This window comes from Equus caballus, chromosome 2, assembly GCF_041296265.1.
Source record: "Equus caballus isolate H_3958 breed thoroughbred chromosome 2, TB-T2T, whole genome shotgun sequence".
Taxonomy (NCBI): domain Eukaryota; kingdom Metazoa; phylum Chordata; class Mammalia; order Perissodactyla; family Equidae; genus Equus; species Equus caballus.
The window spans coordinates 11,892,137-11,910,945 of NC_091685.1; the positions used below are offsets into that span (position 1 = coordinate 11,892,137).

General features: G+C 53.6%; 2 protein-coding genes across 14 annotated transcripts in view; both read left to right on the forward strand.

Moving 5' to 3' along the window:
* The first annotated feature begins 3,142 nt into the window (after positions 1 to 3,142).
* MOB3C (MOB kinase activator 3C) lies at positions 3,143 to 12,012 on the forward strand. 4 transcript variants are annotated; one of them, XM_005607077.4, is made up of 4 exons: positions 3,143 to 3,317; positions 6,681 to 7,149; positions 9,482 to 9,684; positions 9,996 to 12,012. In XM_005607077.4, exons 2-4 carry the CDS (start codon positions 6,732 to 6,734, stop codon positions 10,023 to 10,025), a joined length of 651 nt encoding a protein of 216 aa, XP_005607134.1. In that variant the 5' UTR covers positions 3,143 to 3,317; positions 6,681 to 6,731; the 3' UTR covers positions 10,026 to 12,012. The 4 variants fall into 4 exon arrangements, with proteins under 4 accessions (XP_005607134.1, XP_005607135.1, XP_005607136.1 ...); XM_005607078.4 differs by having other exon boundaries at positions 3,155 to 3,317; positions 6,678 to 7,149; XM_005607079.4 differs by having other exon boundaries at positions 3,157 to 3,313.
* A 936-nt stretch (positions 12,013 to 12,948) lies between these two features.
* Positions 12,949 to 18,809, forward strand: part of MKNK1 (MAPK interacting serine/threonine kinase 1) — a 43,000-nt gene continuing 37,139 nt past the window's right edge. For 3 of the 10 annotated variants that reach the window (XM_070248294.1, XM_070248357.1, XM_070248365.1), the window contains exon 1: positions 15,035 to 15,161. The gene's annotated coding sequence lies outside the window, so the exon portion shown is untranslated. Of the gene's footprint in view, positions 13,109 to 15,020; positions 15,162 to 18,809 lie in introns of those variants that run through there. The other 7 variants (XM_070248297.1, XM_070248367.1, XM_070248373.1 and 4 more) reach the window with 4 other exon arrangements.

Below are 18,809 nucleotides of genomic sequence, written 5' to 3' on the forward strand. Positions count from 1 at the left end.
CCACATTCCCTTGAATTTGTCTTCTTTAAGCGAAAGGAAGTCTAAGCTCAATTCTTCTTACCGCCACGAGGGTATCCTTCGCTTTTTCCTCCATGTGCCAGGATAAAAGACCCGGGATGGGAGATCCTGCCTTCTGGGCAGGGAGGGGCAGAAGCTGAATGGAAACTTTTTCTTGGGAAAGAGTGAGGAGAAGGTGGGCCTACATGCTACAGGTGCTGCTGGTGCCTGGTAGGGCGAGCTGGGGATATTGTAGCTCATTCTGAGAGCGGTGTGGGGCTGGGGGGCTTTTCCTGGCAAAGGAGGGCCTGGGGAGTCCCCAGGGAGAGGCCGCTCTGTATCAGTGGAGTCGCTGTACAGGCCCACAGGGGCAGAAACACGGAGTTGGACCTGGTAAGGCACTTGGAATGGTATGGCTGAAAGATGCTTTTGTGGTACAGATGGGGAAGTTGAGGCCCAGAGAAGGGCAGAGGCTTTCCCAGAGGCACACAGCAGGGCAGGAGCCCAGGTCTGGATGCCACCCTGCTGCCACTTGGAGCTCCCATGGAAGAGTCATGTGCCAGCGCTGTGCAGTGGAAGAGGGTATGTCCTCAACTAGATTCTCCATGGCTTCCACCAAGCTTGCAAAACAGGGCTTTATTTGAGCCACTTATATTGAGTACACAGTGGCAGAGAACAGTGCCTGTCCTGTGTGGGTGTGCAGTGCTGCAGGGTTACAGCGTGTCATCACAGAGGACAAGAGTAACCCAAGGTCACACGGTTAGTTAATACATGGTAAGGCCAGGACCTTGTTCTCCGAGGCCTGGGTCTCCTCAGCCCCAGCAGAGCCTCCTGAAGGAACAAGGCCTCTCTAGCCCAGAATGAGAGCCGCAGTAAGGGGGTGCAGGTGCTTGCAAGATCTGGGCTGTCTCTGGCTTCTCCCAACCCTTCCACCTGCCTGCCATCCCACCTGCCAGCCTGTCCACTTTTACTGACACCCAGGGGCTCTGTGGCTGATCTGGGAACTCCTGAAGTTCCTTCAAAATAGATCATCTGTATTTCCTACAACATAAGATTCTGTGCTTTTCACTCTTCACCAGGCAAACTCCTGCCCATCCTCTAAAACCCAGCTCAGACATACAGCAAATGACCATGGACAAAGCCACAGAGGGAGTCACATCACATTCCAAAGAATCTTACAGACCATGATCTCCAACCACAACGCAACATAATTAGAAGTGAAAAAGAAAAACACAAGCCTCCCACAGTCCAAGAAACTAAAAAACACAATTCTAAATCATCCATGGGTTAAAGAGGAAATGACAACGAAATTATGAAATATTTAGAACTGAATGATAAGGAAAGCACAAGCAGTTTCTATTTCCTTTGCAAAGTTAAGTCCCTGAGCCCATGCGCCAAGTATCTTCTGTTGCCCCCAGATGTACCCTTCTCCCCCTAGCTCTAGGCCCAGGAGGCCGACCTCTAGGCACTGCGTCAACAGACTCCCTCGTCCTTGGCTTCAAGGGTTGGATTGGGCCAGTGGGGAAACCTGGCCAGAGATGGGAGGGAGGGAGAGAAGTGAGGCCCCTTTTCACCCCCAGTCCTTCGCAGCATGATCGCTGTGGGCTGGGTATGCCCCTCGACCTCGGGCCACAGCTCCCATCAGCAGCCCCCTCCTCCTCACTCCCACTTTACCCCTCCCTCTCAGCACTCCTTCAGCCTGGGGTAGACAGCGAAGGGCTGCTCTTGCTAGCCCTTTGTGCAGTTTCCATACACCCTCGCTGCAGCTCTAAATAGTGCCTGCCTTAAACTCTCCTCAAAGTGCCCGGTTTGGGTGTTCCACATGTTTCCTGTAGATAACCCCACTCTTACAAAGAGCTCATTAGCAGTCTCTAGCCATGTTCTCACTTCTGGAAAACTGAGCTCTGACCTTGTGTTATCTCTGTGTGTTGTCCCCCGCTGCTGACCTGTTGTCGGCTGAGGTAAGGGGCTGGGACAGCTTCATCAGCTGATCCCCTGCTCTCAGTGCACAGAGTCATGCTCAATAAAGGCTATTGATTAGGATATCAAACAAATGAAGGACTAGATTTGAATTCCTTCTGCATGCACTAGAGCACGCATATGTTTGTTTATAGGGGACTTGGGGCAGTGTTAAGACTCAGACAGCCAAAAAAGAGAGAGCTTTAGACTGGGGCAAAAATAGATGCTCAACAAAAGAATGAATCCTCAGTTCTCTGAGCTGGGATTCTTAAGGATCCAGTGTGTTCTCACGCCATTGAACAACCAGAAGATCCAGAAACAAGGGGAGCTCAGTGAGGCATCTATGCCACTGTAAATGCCCACCTCCAGGTCTCCGCTACCTCCCACACCCCTCCAGAGTGACTTCTGCAGCCATCTGTCTGCCTTGGTCCTCCCACCCCCAGAAGGCCTCCAACCTTCCCTCCCATCCCAGGACAGAGCCAGCCAACTGGACCCTGGGCCTGGGGCCCACAGTGCGCACTGAGCTGGTGCGGGATATCTGTCTGCCCTCAGGGGAGGAACCCAGGCAGACAAGGAGGGAGAGCGGATCAGGTCTTGAATAGTTTGGATTTGGTTGGTAGGAAGGAGGGGGAGAAGACAGCCCACAGTGGGAGCAGCTGCAACAAAGGTCCGGCAATGGGAAAGGGGGTGACTTCCGCTGAGGGAGGGGAACGTCTGTGATGTGAGCACTCCTCACTGCCACGTGCTGGGGTGAGGGACTCACTCATGAGTCCCAAGGCATTCATTCATTCATTCATTCATTCAGCAAGTGGGCATTAAGTGCCTGCTACTGCCAGGCACTCTGCCAGGAGCTGAGGGCATGAAATTGTATAGGGCAGACCTGATCCCTTATTGAGCTCAGGGACAAGTGAGACACATTTGATTCTAGGAGGGCAAGGAAACCACCATTATCTAGCAGCTCTTTTGTTTCTGCTCCAGACGGAAGCTGAGCTTGGCCCCATTTTACAGTCGGGAAAGCTGAGGCTGCTTCCTGGGTAAGTCTGAGATAACTGAGAGTGCCAGCTAGGGAAGCCGGGAGCACGACTTTGCGGAAAGGCGACAGAGAGTGTGTCTGTGCATTGGGGGGAGGAGGGTCCCCTTTCCCCGCCTCTTCCCCGCCCCTGGGCCGCGGCGTGGCGGGGCCCGGGAGGGACAGGGCGGAGCCGGCGTCGCCTTGGGGGCGGGAGGGCGACAGCGGCCCGGCGGGGCAGGCCGGCGGACAGGCGGACAGGCGAGAGAACCGGCAGGGTGGGAGGACCGGCAGAACAAGGCGACCCAGGGCGCTGGGGATGTGACCCGGCAGCCAGACGAGGACCCCGTGAGTGAGTGCCCGCGCCCCAGCGCCCCCGCCGCGCACGCGGCCCAGCCTTGCTCCCACTTTCATTTCTGCGGCTGTCCCTGGAGTGGCACTGTCCGGAGGCGACCTCCGCCCGAAGGCAGGCTGGCCACAGTCTTCGGTCCGGGGTCCGAAACTAAAAGCTGCGAAAGTCGGGGTTGAGGGGGTGGCGGTGTTTGAAGGGGGCGTGTCTTCAGGAGCGGAAATGTCAGGCCTGCTCCTCTGGGTCCTACGAACTTCTCCCCTGGCAGCTGGGCGAGGGAGAGTGGTGGGAGTCAGGGGGTCCAGCAGGAGGCCGAGGGGTGGGCGTGGGTGAGCGCTGCGAGGAAGAGCATGGAGTTTCTGCCTATACTTTCCTCTTGGATCTCTCCCCTGCAGGGCGCCCCGACATGGCACCGCCCTAGGCTGGATTCTGAGTTCAAACTGGGGCCATCCCCTGGCCAAGATCCTGGGCCAGGCCTGGAGAGTGGCAGGTGTGGCCCTGGCGGGGGGCTAAGTGGCAGAAAGAGGCAGGGCCACTCTGGTCTTCATTTGGGAAGCCAGAAGTCCACCCAGGATATGAGCCATCACTGGCTACTTTAGGAGTAAAAGGACATCCAGAGTTAGAAAACGGAGACTAGGAGGGGGAATGGCCATGGTTCAGGGAGGGGACAGAGGCTCTGTGAGGGACAGAAACTCAGTAGGGGCTTTGGAGTGGGAAGTGAAGAGACAAGGACCATGGATAGAAGGGCACCTATGGATCCTCCCGCCCCCAAGCTTACATTTTCCTGGGGAAAGACCGAGGCCTTGAAATTCTGCCGCAGGAAGGTGGGACTCTGGGTCACTGGTCAGGACATCCAACTTGCTGTGAGGGTGTGGGGGAGGCTCAGCATGCTGGGAGAGCAGGAATCAGGTTGGTCTAGTTGGTGAGAAGATGCTTCCCCTCTGCCTCCACTCCCCTCCTGTCCCCTCATCTCTACCAGACCAGCGACCAGCCAGTGCAGGAAAATGGCCCTTTGCTCATGGTCATGGTTATCCCACTTCCCAGTTCTGCCTTTGGAGATCCCCTGCCTGTAACTTGCTGTGTGAACACAGGCGCCTCAAGTCCCCTTTCTGGGCCTCAGTTTCTCCATCTGTACAAGAAGTGGGTTGGACCAGTTGGTCTCAGAACTATTTCAACCCTGAGATTCTTGATTCTAAGCTTTTAAAGCCTGAGCATCAACTATGTGCCAGGCCCTGACCTAGGCTGTGGGGTGAGGTGGGTGAGGACAGCAGTGACCGAAGAGCAGCCTCCATCCAAGGAGAAAGTGCTCTGGGTTCAGAAGAGGGGGCTGTGGGGGTAAGTAACATTCAACCTGACCATGTGTAGTCAGGCAAAGGGACCAGTGTATGAAAACACACAGAGGTAGGAGGATGAGGGTGTGTTCAGGCATCAGGAGGAAGCCCAGGGTGGTGGGTGTAGGGCAGTGGGGCAGAAAGGTGGGGTGCAGTGTTGAATGCCGGGAGGGGGGGGGGGGCTTGTTGGTAACTGTCCGTAAAGGGGACTGTGCGGAGGTGGAGAGCCAGGAGCCCCACCTAATGGCAGTGTGAATGATTTTGGAAGCACCTGCCCAAGCAGAGTTTAGAACGCAGGTGGCGAGTGAAGCCTGAAGACACATCTTCTCTTGGGTCAGGAAGCTCGGGTCCCACTCTGGGGACTTCTTTGGGTGAGAAGTCAAGGGGCAGGGGATGGATAAGATGACCTGCCACATCTTTGGGGTTTTTTTCAAGAAGACAAGATTCTGCCGGGAGACCTGCCCCTACCCGCCAAACTCCTCTCATTTTACTTCACTGTCCCCTCCTGGCCTGCCTGTTGTGGGTACGGGGAAGAACCTCCTTCGAAACTTCTCTTCCACTACCTTGACTTGTTGCCTGATGTGACACCTCCCAGCCACCCATGTGTGCTGTGCCTTTGGTTACACCCTGTTGTCACCCTGTCCCATCCTCCCGTCCCCAGTCCTGTCCCAGCATTACTAGCAATGTGAGAAAGGAAGAGGCTCCAGTGTCAGCTCTGAGGTCAAGGCCAGGCTTCGTGGCTGTATTCAAGCCTCAGCCTAGGGCTGGAGTCCAGGACTCACAGTGACCGGGGTCAGGGCCAGGTCAGAGTTCAGCCTAGAGCCAGAGCTCAGTGCACAGTCTGGAGCCAGGGTCAGTGCTCAGTTTGTGGCTAAATTCCAGTCTGAGCAGGCACCTAGGTCTGCATTTCCCAAGCGCTCACACACTCCCCGGGGAGATGAGATGTGAGCTGACTGCCGCAGGAGTCCCAGAAACCTGGCCTGTATCAGAGTGACCCAGGAAGTTACCTGGATCAAATCCATGCCTACTACAGGGGTCACCCAGCCATGGTAGAGCTGGGACTAGGACCCAGGACTCCTGCCTCCAAGCCTGGGGCCCTCATTGCTGTCCCCAAAGTCTGTTCTGAGTCTGAGATCCTTCAATTCTAAGAGGCAAAGCAAATTTGTCTGAATTCTAGATGCACCCAGCTGGGTGGATCTGACTGCATTGTCCTATCTCCCAGTGCCAGGCACATAGTAGGTACTCTAGAATGTCTCCTGAATGGCAGGGGCAGGGGCAGGGGCCAGTGGCTCGTTCGGGTTTGGGTTTGGGTTTCTGGCTGGAGGAGGCTATCTTGGGGTGAAGGATCTCCAGCCACTGTTGGAGGAAGTGGCATCCTTCTAGACCCGCCACCCTTCCCCCCTTCTCCAGTGCCTGGGGCCACACTCAGAGGCCACCCAGCTGGCCATATGAGGGGTCCTTCCTCTTTCAGGGTAATAAAAGGAAAGGACATTTTTGGTAGAAAAGTCCCTCCTGCTCCCTGGGAATCCCCGGTGGCCGGTGGCCGGATGGACTACGGGATATCCCAGAGGAAGCCGAAGGCGGGGCCCTCCCCCTATCCCCTGTCCCTAGCACAATGCAGCCAGGCTCTCCCACGCTACACCAGCTGGCCTGTGGGGCCCCCACAGGTCATCATGTCCAGGCAGTTGCCTCCTGGTGGGCCTGCAGGAAGCCTGTGCTGCCTCTCTACTGGTCAACAGCAAGTCTGAGGAGCACCTGTTGGGAGCCCAGGCCCAGCCCTCTGTAAGATGCGATGAAAGTGGAGAGGAAACAAAACAAGATGGGAGGGCTGTGGGCGCTTGGCAAGGGGAGCTGGGGTAGCCTGGAAATAGGGCTGGGGCGCTGGACCGAGGGGATGAGGAGCATTTAGGTCCCGGACAGAGGCTGCAGAGGTTGGCCAAAAGCTCAGAAGTGAGAGGGAAATGATGTGTTGGGAAGTCCAAGGCCTTTTGGTAAGGACCTGACCACTATGCTCCCCTACCCTTGGCTCCAGCAGGGCATCCACAGGTCCTGCCCCTGGACACTTGGCCCTCGACCCAGCCTGGCCATGGCGCTGTGCCTGAAGCAGGTGTTCGCCAAGGACAAGACATTCCGGCCGCGGAAGCGCTTTGAGCCCGGCACACAGCGCTTTGAGCTGTATAAGAAAGCTCAGGCATCGCTCAAGTCGGGCCTGGACCTGCGCAGTGTGGTGAGGCTGCCCCCGGGGGAGAACATTGACGACTGGATCGCCGTGCACGTGGTGGACTTCTTCAACCGCATCAACCTCATCTATGGCACCATGGCGGAGCGCTGCAGCGAGACCAGCTGCCCAGTCATGGCCGGCGGGCCCCGCTACGAGTACCGCTGGCAGGACGAGCGCCAGTATCGGCGGCCGGCCAAGCTCTCGGCGCCGCGCTACATGGCCTTGCTCATGGACTGGATCGAGGGCCTCATTAACGACGAGGATGTCTTTCCCACGCGCATTGGTGAGTGCCACCTGCAGGCGGGGGAGGCCTGGCCAGGGAGTTTAATAGAGCAGTTCTGTAGCAGGGGTTGTGATTTTTATCCCTGTTTTGTAGAGGAGAAAACTGAGGCGCAGAGAGGTGAAGTGTCTGCTCAACATCAGGCATCTCCAGCTAGGACTGCCTGACTCCAAGTTTGGGGCTCTTCTTGTCTGAAACTTGAAGGGACCACCTGGCAAGGCCACTATGGTTCTCAGAAACTTCCAGAACAGGTGCCTTAAAGTGCTCCTAGCAGGTTGCCCTGCTTGGGCTGATCTGACTTGCAGCCTCCTGGGAGTTCCCTCTGATTCCTGGCCCAGGAAAGGGAAGGGGTGGGGATTGCATGGGCTGGGTGGGATCTCCACCTCAGAGGGCTCTGAGGGCAGAATTTTCCCTTGTTAGGCCCAAGCCATGGGGCCTTCTCTTATCTCAGCTGGGCAGCCTGGGCAGGTACTGGTAGGGAGGAGAGATGAGTGATGTCATCCTGGCCCTGCTTCACCACCCAAGGGCAACAAGAGGGGGTGTTGGCCAGGAGCTGAGCAGTCATGACACCATGTTCATCACAGCAGCCGCACCCCCACCTGGCCTCATGTTCATCCTTGTTAAGGCTACTGGAATCAGAGATGGGTGGGGCAGGGTGGTCAAGCCCAGAGGGGAGAAGTCTGAATGCTGAGAGAAGCTGGGCACTGAGTCACAATTGAGTACCCACGGCCCCTCCCCAGCTGGTGTCCTGCCATTTCTTGCACTGTCATGCCCAACAATGGGTATTTTCATTTCACGTGGGAGGAAACTGAGGCCAAGAGAGGGACAGCGCAGTGAATCAGAAGGGATTCAGAATTGCAGTTCAGGTCTCTTGAGGCCCGGGCCCCAAGTCCAGATGGGCAGGGCAAGTCTGAAGGACCTGGGCAGGGCCTGGAAGCGTTCACAGGAGGCAGGGCACAACCCCACCTAAGCGCAGTGAGCAAGGAGAAGGGCGCCGTGGAGCCGGGTGGGCCAGGGTGGCGCTATGGCTGGGCTCTTATTCCCTTCTTGCCTTGACTCCCGGACCGGTGAGACTCCAGGTGCCTGTGCCTTAACCTTGGGATGGCTCTGCTACAGCAGAGAAGAGGGCGTAGCCACTAAGAGCTCCACCCTGAGTGTCGGGGCTGTGTAGAAATTTGCCTTTTTCATAGGTCCTGGAGCTTCTCTCAGGCTGGGTCCGTGGCATTTATCTCTGAAGGGCGCTGCAGTGCAGTGCAGGAGGCTTTGAGTCGTGCCTCCGGTCTGTACTAGTGAGTAGTTAGGTGGCCTCGGGCAAGTGGCCCCACCTTCATGCACCTCCATCTTATCATATATAGAATGGCTACCATCCCAGACAAGAGGTGCAGCGGGCCCAGCACAGGGCCCAGCTCCTAGATGGAAGGTTCTTTGTGAGTGTGATTGAATATTTGAAGGAATGAGAGATGCTGAACTAGTTCTTGAAGATTCAGTAATTCTCGGGATTGGGGATCTGGGGCCTGCTGTGTGAATGTTGTGAAGAGGAAAGAGCCAGGTAGGGCCAGAGAGGGAGGTCAGGATCAGATCATGAAAGGCCTTGTGCAGGTGCTGTGCTGCAAAGTTAGGACTTAATCCTGAAGGCCCGTGTTTTTAAAAATGGACCCCAGGGGCCAGCCACATGGCCAAGTAGTTAAGGTTCTGCACACTCTGCTTTGGCAGCCTGGGTTCACTGGTTCGGTTCCCAGGCACAGACTTACTCCACTCATCAGCCGTGTTGTGGAGGCATCCCAGATGCAAAGTAGAGGAAGACTGGCAGAGATGTTAGCTCAGGGCTAATATTCCTCAAGGGAAAAAAAAAATAGAGGAGGATTGGCAGCGGATGTTAGCTCAGAGCAGATCTTCCTCACCAACAAAAAAAGAAAAAAAAAGGACCCCAGATGTTGATGAACTCCCCTTGGAATTGTACCCAAGGACATCATTTGAGAGCATCTGCAGATGCACATATCTCTGGGGAGAATTTGGGCATAATTTTCATAATAGTCTAAGAATGATTGGTCAGTGACCCCAACAAGGTTGCAGAGTCCTGCTCAGGGAAACGGGAAAATGTGGAAGATGATTTGTATTTCAGCAAGAGAGAGGCACAATCAGATGTGTGCTTCCTTAAAAAGGGAAGGATGGGAGAAAGCCACCACCTTCTCTTTCTCTCTCCCTGTCTCCACAGGGAAGTGTGCTAGGGAAGAGGCCAACCTGGGCTAAGACTGCCTATGTGGGGGAGGGCAGGGCTGGGCTGAGTTTCATCACCAGATGCTGATCCCCAACTTCTGCCCATCTCTGCCCCTAGGAGTTCCCTTCCCCAGGAACTTCCAGCAGGTCTGCACCAAGATCCTCACCCGCCTCTTCCGCGTCTTTGTCCACGTCTACATCCACCACTTCGACAGCATCCTCAGCATGGGGGCCGAGGCGCACGTCAACACCTGCTACAAGCACTTCTACTACTTCATCCGCGAGTTCAGCCTGGTGGACCAGAGGGAGCTGGAGCCACTGGTGAGGCCAAGCCCCCTCTCTCCTCCCCGCCCAGGGCTAGCCTCTGTGAGTTTTCAGATCCAGAGGCTACCTGCTTTAAGAAAATCCAGTACTCAAGTGGATAAATTAGGGGAAGGCAACTCTTTTAACCATGGATTCTGTACTTTAATAGAGAATTCATTCAAGTGTCAGCTTACAACCCCAGATCTGCAGCCTGGAGTTGGGGAGGGGGCCAGGCTCAGGCAGAAGACCAACCAGGCCCTGGGGTTTGGGAAGGGGCTACCTGGCAGGGTGAGCTCTGACTGACTGTTTCCCACCTTGTGTCTCTGCAGAGGGAGATGACAGAGCGGATCTGTCACTGAGCCCAGGCCTGAATGTTGTTGCTCGTCAGATGGATCATCTGAACACAGAGTGGCTAGGGGAAGGGACCCTCAGGAGTCTGGTGACAGAGAAATCTGCAGGCCCTGGGACCCCTCCACACACCCAAAGCCCCTGGACTTCTGGTCCTCAGAAGTCCGCCCACATGTCCCCCTGACTGCTTGTGAATGGTGAAGGGGATAGCTTAAAAGTGGGCAAGCAGAAGGGAAGGAGGAGCTAACCCTCTGGCATGAAGTCTAGGGGCAGGGTGGGCTAGAGGGTCTCTGCTCTGACGCTTGACCCTTCCATGGTAGTTCCCAAGCATATTTGGGAAATGTGGATGTGGCTGAGTTGATGGCAAGAAAGGTACAAGAGAGTGATCAGCCTGTGTGTAAGCACAGATGACTGTGTGTCTGTGTGTGTTTGTGTGTGTATGAAAGTGATGTTGACTACGGGGTGTGTTTGTGAGAGCTAGCTGCCTTAGACCTCCCTGGCACATAGTAGGCCCTCCATAAATGTTATGTAAATGGATGGAAGGAAAGAAGGAAGAGAGTGAGTAGGGTTTAGGACCATCAGACCATGACCACTGTAGGATGATGACAGGTCAGTGTTCCCACTCAGTGTGTCTGACCATGTGTGTAAGTGCACAAAATGTCGCTGTAGACGTAGCTCTATGTTTGAACCTTCCAGGCTACCGTCTTCCACAAGCATAAGTTCTGAGGAGCTGGGGGCAAGCAGGAAGGGGAGCCTTGCCTTGGGTACCTAAACCCCTGGCCCACCACAGATACAGGTTCTGATTTGCACACAGGTTCTGATTCGCTCAGCCAGATGTGCCCATCAGCTGTCATTTCACTCATCCCTCTGCCTCTAGGAAGGCCTGATTGGAGGCAGCTTCCTGGAGGAGGGGGGTGATCCCTCATGTTTACGAAGGTCTCCTGGTCCTTAAATTGGGAATCACACGCTCCAGTCTAGCTCCTAGAATCTATCGACTTGGCTCCCAGGATCTGAAGCCCAGTACAAGATAGCTCCAACCTGAGGAGCTAGTGGAACTTGAATTGGGAGACTCTGGAGACTTGTCTCCCATCCTGGGACATTGAGGACCATGTAGCTAGTGAGTAGACTCTGCCGGGCTTGGAGAACCTCCAGCCTGCAAGTACCTGCCTCCTTCCCAACCATTCTTGAGACATTCCAGCTGGTTGGATCTCAGAGCGTAGCTGCCCACAGAGAAATTGGGATGTTCATTCAGCACTCCATTACTCAGCACCCCATGCCCAGCCCTGAGCCCAGACCCAGGGGTGGGGAAACTGAGGCAGGGACAGCCAGAGCCTCCACGCTGGGAGGCCAGGATGGAGAGCCAGAAAGGACCTGAGCATCATCCAGTCTCACAGAATCATCCACGTACAAAGGAGGAAACTGAGGCCAGGAGGAGGGCAGGGAGAAACTGTCCAAGGCCTCACAGCAAGGCTTTTGTGGAGCTGGAGTTACTCCCACCCAGGGCCTGTGGATGGCTGCAAAGGGAGATGAGATGCACATGGAAAGAGGGTTTGACAGGCCCTCTCCAGGACACAGCTGTTCCTGCTTTGAGCAAGGATGTCTAGCCTGATGCCAGAGCGCCCTACCACCCCTCAGGTCTGCTGAGGTTGTCTGCTGAGCCAAGCCTCCAAAATCATGCCCCTCTCCATGGCCCAGCAGCTGCCTGATCTCTAGGGAAGCAGATGGGGCTCCCGGGGCCAGCCAGCTGCACCTGGGACTGCTGCCTCCGGAGAAGTTCCCAAGGGAAACACACTGACCCAGCAGCTTTGCCAGAGACTCTGGAATGAGGGGGTGGGTCAGACATTCCCCCAGGGAGGACTGGATTGGGAGATGGATTCTAGGCTGTGGCCAATGGCTGATTGCAGAGAGGGGTGGGGGGAGGGGGTAAATCTATTTTTGCGAAACAGAGGGAAGACTTTATTGTTGTTATTTTTGGTAAAATAAAGGAGGCAAACTAAAGTGGCACTGGTGGGAAGCTGTGGTCTGAGTGCCACATGGTTCCTGGGCAGGCTGTGGAAGAAACTGGGCCAAATGGAGCAGGGAGGGCTTTTTGTCCTGAGATCCTGGGCCATGTGGAGGGTTGATCGGTGTGGTCATGTCTGGCCGAGCTCTCCAGGGTAGAGACACCCAGGTTTTCCCAGGGCTCTGGGAATTCTGGACCCAGAATTCCTGGGCTGGGCTAGGACTCCCAGAGTAGGGGGTGCTGGCCCTTGCCTTCAGGGAACTCAGTCTCTTGGGAGAGTCTCCTTGTTTCAGCTCAGGTCACCTGGCACTGGCTATTCCTACCCCACCCCCTTAATCTGGGTGGTTTAGTGGAGCTAATGGGTTAAGGGAGAGAGCAGAAACAGTCTTAATCCTGATCACAGCAGAGGAAGCCCTTCTCAAGAGAAGGCTGTTTGTTGGGTGTTGGCTAGAGCTCAAAGTGGGGGTGGCAGGACATGCAGCGGACTCCTGAGCTTATTCCCAGAAGATACCTGAGTCTCCTAGCTCAGGTCTTGCTGTCATTCCACTGCCCCTTGGCGTCAAGTACCCAGACAAGAGCTGAAAAACAGCTTGGTTCTTAAGAGTCACCAAAGGCCCACCTAGAGCTCTCTCCTCTACCTAAGAAGGAGACAGCCTGGCTTTGTGCCCTCCTGGGAGGCAGAGGCCTGAGTTTCAGTCCCAGCCCAGCTCCCCAGGTGCTAGGGCAGGCCCCTTTCCCCTCTAGACCTCAATTTCCCCATCTAGTTCATGACCAGGTGTGGGAGTGAGGAACTGATTGATCTCTGAACTTCTTCATTACTCACGGTCTGTGGATCATTCACAATGGTAACAATAATTGCTAATACTCACTGTGTGTCAGGTACACACATATAATAGTGCTAAATGCTTGACATATAATAACTTATTGAATCAAGTTTGTCTCTGACTCCCTTTCTGGCTCCCAGTATCCCTCCTGTCACTGCTCTAGGATCTACAAGGCCCTCCACTCTGCTACCTCTTCTTCTCGCTCACCAGAGGAGGCCCCAGTCCAGCATTCCAAAAGGTGGCTCTGCTTGCATACCTCCTATGACAGGTCACTCACTACCTCTTCAATTACTGGACAGCTCAGCCTCTTAGAAAGTTCAGGCTCTGGGCGGTAGTTGTGAAATACACTATGGCAGTGAGGATAAGTTTCTCTCCGAACTGTGTGGCCAAGGCCTGTGCCTTACAAAGGAATGTCTGAATACATCAGGAAGTCGTCACAAAACGGCTTGGAGAAATTCCAAGAGGGATGCTTAGAGAAGACTAGACAGAGGTAAAGAGAAAGGAGGAGCTGGGGTCTCAGCGACACAGAGAAAAGAGTCCTTTGTAGGTCAGAACTTGGCAGGAGAGCAGAAGGTCCTGGGAGAAGCAATGTATTGGGGGTAGAAGGACAGAATGGGCAGCCAGGCTGCGGAAGGCTTTGTTTTCTTGTTGGATCAGGATCCATAAAAATATTTGGAGAGGGGGGACCAGCCTGGTGGTGCAGTGGTTAAGTTCGCACATTCTGCTTCAGGCCCAGGTTCTCAGTTTTGGATCCCAGGTGTGGACCTACACACCGCTTGTCAAGCCATGCTGTGGCAGGAGTCCCACATATAAAGTAGAAGAAAACAGGCATGGATGTTAGCTCAGGGCCAGTCTTCCTCAGCAAAAAGAGGAGGATTGGCAGCAGATGTTAGCTCAGGGCTAATCTTCCTCAAAAAAAAAAAAATTTGGAGCAGGTAACAAGGAAGCGAACCACTCTCCCACCTTGGGGCAGAGCATCCACCTGTTGAGTCAAGGTTGCCCTCCCCACTTGGCCCTCATGAACACTGCAGTTTCTTTAAAGTTTCCTGCTCCTACTCCCAACCCTGCTCCCAGGAGCTGTGTGGAGCCCTACCTGGCTTGGGGGAGGCCTGCCTGAGCCCTTCCTCCTCTGAGGCCCCCAGAGCCCTCATCTCTGGTGTTAACTGAACTTGGTTGCCATGTGGGAGACATAAGAATTTTGAGAACCTGCATTGGAACATAGGCCTGAGTGACTCAGGGCCAGCTGGCTACTGAGACATTTAGGGAACAGAAAGGGGAACAGACCAGCATGGCCTCTGAGGACATGAAGATTGGGTGAGCCTGGAAGGTGATGGTGGGAGAGGTCAGGCTATACAGGGGCCTTCAGGTTGGACTGAGGGATTCTGGAAACTTAGAAGAAGGCCCCCCTCTCCAGGTTTCACCCAGACTGAGAAATCTAGCAAAGCCCTGAATGTTCCCTAATGTTCCAGACTTCCCTCCATCAAACAGATAAGAAGACTGAACCCAGAAGGGGCAGGTCGACAAACACTTCTCAGGTGATGATGGGAAGGAAGTCCAGGAGGCCCTTTAACTAGCATTGTCCACCAAACCCTCACAAAAACCCTGAGACAGGCGGGGAAGGGATATTTACTTCCATTTCACAGCGTAGGAAACACATTCTGAGTGAGGACCTGAATTAAACTCAAGTCAGCGCTCTCATTCCCTCAGCACACTTGCAGCCTAGAGGAGGGATGGGGCAGGGCTGAAATACTAATTATTTGCAGTTAGTTTTCTCCAAGAAATGAACTTTTAAGTTTTTTATTTTGAACTACTGGGGGTAATGTTTTACTCAAGGAGAAACTCTCATGGTGAAATCATAGGCACCCAAACCTTTTAAGAAATTTTACAGAATTAGCTCGTGTTTTAGAAATCTCTGGCAGCATTTCCACATATGTAAAAGGCATTTAAAAATTCCTTTCTGGCATGCAGAAGCTCTCAGTAAATGTTAATTACACCTGCCGCTGCTGGGCCTCCTCCCTCCTAGCGCTTGCAGACCTCTCTGGAAAGACAGCATCGGAAGGAGCTAAGCCCCACCCGCTCCCAGCGATCTCCCCGCCCCTCCCTATCACGCCTGCGTAGTTTACTGAGCTCGCCCCACCCTCTCCCTGGGCGTAGCCGTCAGGGCGCAGGCGCAACTCCGCCCCCTCACGCCCCTCTTCAGTCGGGCCCGCCCCCCGGGTCTAGTACCGCCTCTTCCGCGTTCTCGGCGGAGCGATCTGCGGGTGGGGGTGCGCGCGGCCGGTCCCGCGAAGAGTCAGCTGCGGTCAAGGCGGGACGGCGAGGTATCCCTCCGAGCAAAATGGGGCGGGGGTCTGAATGAGTCGGTGTGCTCGGGATGGGGCGGTCACGGCCTTCAGAACAGCCCGAGGTCACGACTTGATTCTGTCCTGGGGGGACAGCCCAAGGGGATACTCCTTTAAGGCTCTCCTCTGGGCTCTGTCTGTGACGAGCTCAGGGCGCAGCATGTGTGCCCCGTCGAGGCTCAGCCCGTGCCTGGGGTCGGGCGTCTGTCGGGACAGGTGTCAGAGGTCGGAGCTCAGCCTGTGGCCAGTTTGGGACTCAGTCCCTAGCAGTCTGTGTGGCTGGGCTCACGGCTCAGGCAGTCCAACATCGTGAATAGTTTTTCACGTGAGGAATTTATAGTATCTGTGTACTACATTGTTTTAAAGTTTACTGATTTCATTTAAAAGCTCCTGACGTGCGTGTGTGGCTATCCAGTGAGGAGAAGTCTGTGTCAGGCGCAGTCTCTGGCGGGGGGAGTTTCCAGGCCACCTGTCAGATGGCCAGTAGCAGATCCGAGGCTCGGCGGGTGACAGGAATGAGGTGCTGGAAGTGCTTGGCTTCGGGGCAGGCAGGCCTGGGTTCGAGCCTCCCTTCTGCCACTTCCTAACTGTGTGTCCTCCGGCCAAGTCATTTCCCCTCTCAGAGCTTTAGTTTCTCCTATAAGATGGCATAGTAGGGTCCTTGTGAAGGTTGAATAGGATCTACATGTGTCACCTGGTATGGCACCTGTCACAAAATGGGTGCTGAATGCTTGGTAGCTGTGATTCCTAGGAACTAGATCATTTTGGACTGGGGTACCCTAGAGAGGCGCTGGGGGAGGGGAGTTGAGGTGACCCAGGGCCTGACACTTCAGTGGGATTTGTAGGTGGAACTGACCTTGCAGGATGGGAAGGGAACAAATGCTTATTGACCATTGTCCATGTGCCAGGCGCCGTGCTGGGCAGTTGATGTGTATCGTCTCACTGGATCTTCAGCCAACAGCCAGATGCTTTCAGCCCCATCACCCTTTGCTTCAGCCCCTCTAAAGAGGCTAGGCTGGAAGAGATGTAAAGAGGAGACCCAGGGTTGGGTTTTTATATGAGTTGGGCCAGCTGGAGACTTTGATGCCCCCCACCCCCAACTTCTCCCACCTCGGCTCTTCTCTTTCTGTGATCCACAGGGCTAATTGGGTTCTTGACTTTGTCTGGGAGGCCTGTTACTCTAGTTCTCCAGCAGATTTTGATGGTTAGAGGGCCTGGCAAATGAGCGCCTCTTAAACCCCAGTTGCATGAAGCTGAGCCATGGGAGAGAGAAGCTTGTGAATAGGAGCAGCTGGATTCCAGCACATGCTTAGGGGGCACATGTGTCTCCTGTAATGTGTTCCCATAGTAATCTAGTAACTTGGTTCCTTTTGCATCTTCTTTATAGGTACCTATGTGACCTTCCTGAGACAACATTCTTGTCATGTTATATCTCTGCTCAGAAACCTTGGTGGGCTTTGTCGTCCACTATATAGAGTTAGGACTCCTCAGTCTCATAGACAAGTCCCTCCATAATCTGTTCCCAAACCTGTCTTCTGCTCTGTTTCCCTTTGTTCTCACACATCTGCACCCTGTGCCCCAGTCAAAATAATCTAGTTTTCATTCCTCAAACACTCCTTGCATGTTCCTTTGCTTGTGTTCCCTCTTCCTGGAGTTCCATCCTCCTTCTCATCTTTCAAGTCCCATGTCTCACGTGACCTCATCAGTGAAGCTTCTCTGATCACCCTACTGGGTTAGTTGCCCACCGCCCCCATCTTCTCTAGCAGAGGCTACACTTCAAATATAGCACTGATCACAATCTGCCTTGGGGTATGTCACCCCATATATACTCTGAGTACATTGGTGGCAAGGGACCAGATCTGTTTCATCCTTCCTCTGCCTGGCACATAGTAGGCCACTGCAGTGTTTGTGGTTGAATGAGTCAGTGACATTTTTTGTTTATTCGCTTTGGTCTTTGTTTTATGAGCTTTCAGGTTCAGAGTGGGCCTTTGTGTTTTTCCTTCTCCTTGTGTCTAAGGAGAGCCCTAGTTTAGATTAATGATGCCTAATTACAGGCATGCAAGGCACAAAAGTACAGGAATTCTGCGCAAGGCAGGATTCTTCACTGCTGCTATCGTTTTCAGGCTCTTGTCTTGCCTTTGCTGTGAGTTTTGTTGGAAGGAAAGTGGTGCTCTGTTCAGGGACCTGCGCTCAGTGTGATGTAGTTCACGCAGGGGAAAGCACACAGGTGGTTTACTGATCAGTTGTCCTGCCCTTGGCCTTGGCCTTGGCGCCTTCCATCTGGAAAACCAGCAGCTACAAGTGCACATTTTTCCTTGCCAACAGCTTCAGTATATGGAACAGAAGGCTCTTTGTTGATCAGAGAAAAATACACATTGTTAAAGGTAGAAGGAGTTTGGGAACCATCTGGTTCTCTCTCTTTAATTTTACACATGGGGAAAGGCCCAGAGAAGGGAAAGGACTTGATCAAGATTACACAAGCAGTCAGTCAGTGGTGGAGATAGTACTAGAAGTGCAAAGTCCTGACTCTTTATTTTTCTCCAGTGTACTTCATTGTTAATATAATATCTAACATTTATTGACCGCTTACTATTTGGCTCTTTTTTTTTTTTTTGAGGATGATTAGCCCTGAGCTAACATCTGCTGCCAATCCGCCTCTTTTTTTTTTTTACTGAGGTGAGGAAGACTGGCCCTGAGCTAACATCCGTGCCCCTGTTCCTCTACTTTATATGTGGGATGCCTACCACAGCATGGCTTGCCAAGAGGTGCCATGTCTGCACCTGGGATCCGAACCAGTGAACCCTGGGCCACCGAAGTGGAATGTGCACAGTTAACTGCTGTGCCACCAGGCCGGCCCCGAGAGTTTTAGAATAAATTGAGTCCACGATCTTTCTGTAAAGATTACCAGTCAAGGGTGGCAAGATCCAGTTCAATAAACACCTGTTGAGCTCTTGCTGTGTACAAAACCTTAGTATTGAGAAGTACACAGAGAGGAAAACACATTTCCTGCCCTCCTGTAAGTAATTGTCTTCTCAGAGCCTTCTCCCTTCAGTGTAGTTCGGAAGACAGATAAGTACATAAATAACTAAAATCAGACTGACTATGGTAAATGTAGTGAGGAATGTAAACAAAGTGGGAGCTTGGGAAAAGGAGAAATCAATCCTAGTATGACCACAGGGGGTCCAGAGAAGAGTTCCTGAAGGTGGAAAATTTATGCCTTGGAGGAAGTTGATTCCTGTGAGAAGGAGCAGCTTGAGCAGTGGTCTAGAGGTGGAAATGAATAGGGGGTGTGTGTGTGTGCATGCACGTGTGTATTGGGGAGAGGAATGGAGTTGGCGAGGAGAGGAAATAAGCTGAAATGATGGATTGTGGCCAAAACGTGGGTGTGGGGAGAAGAACATTAACATTTATTGAGTGTCTGCTCTGCTCTGTGGCTTACAATATGTTAGATGCTTTACACACTATAATTTATTTAATCCTCACAATCCTTTAATATGGGGATATCTATCCCCAATTTAAAGATGAAGAAACGAGACGTCAGAAAGATTAAAGTGACTTGCCCAAGGTCAGGTAAGTGGCAGAGCTCGGTCCAAACCAAGTGTTGGATTCAAAGACCCATGTTCTTTC

Excerpts from the sequence above, each read along its gene's own strand:
- MOB3C (XM_005607077.4), top strand. The coding sequence starts at position 6,732 with ATGGCGCTGTGCCTGAAGCAGGTGTTCGCCAAGGACAAGACATTCCGG. Across the intron at positions 7,150-9,481 it reads TGTCTTTCCCACGCGCATTG|GAGTTCCCTTCCCCAGGAAC; the intron begins GTGAGTGCCACC and ends CTCTGCCCCTAG. Across the intron at positions 9,685-9,995 it reads AGAGGGAGCTGGAGCCACTG|AGGGAGATGACAGAGCGGAT; the intron begins GTGAGGCCAAGC and ends GTGTCTCTGCAG.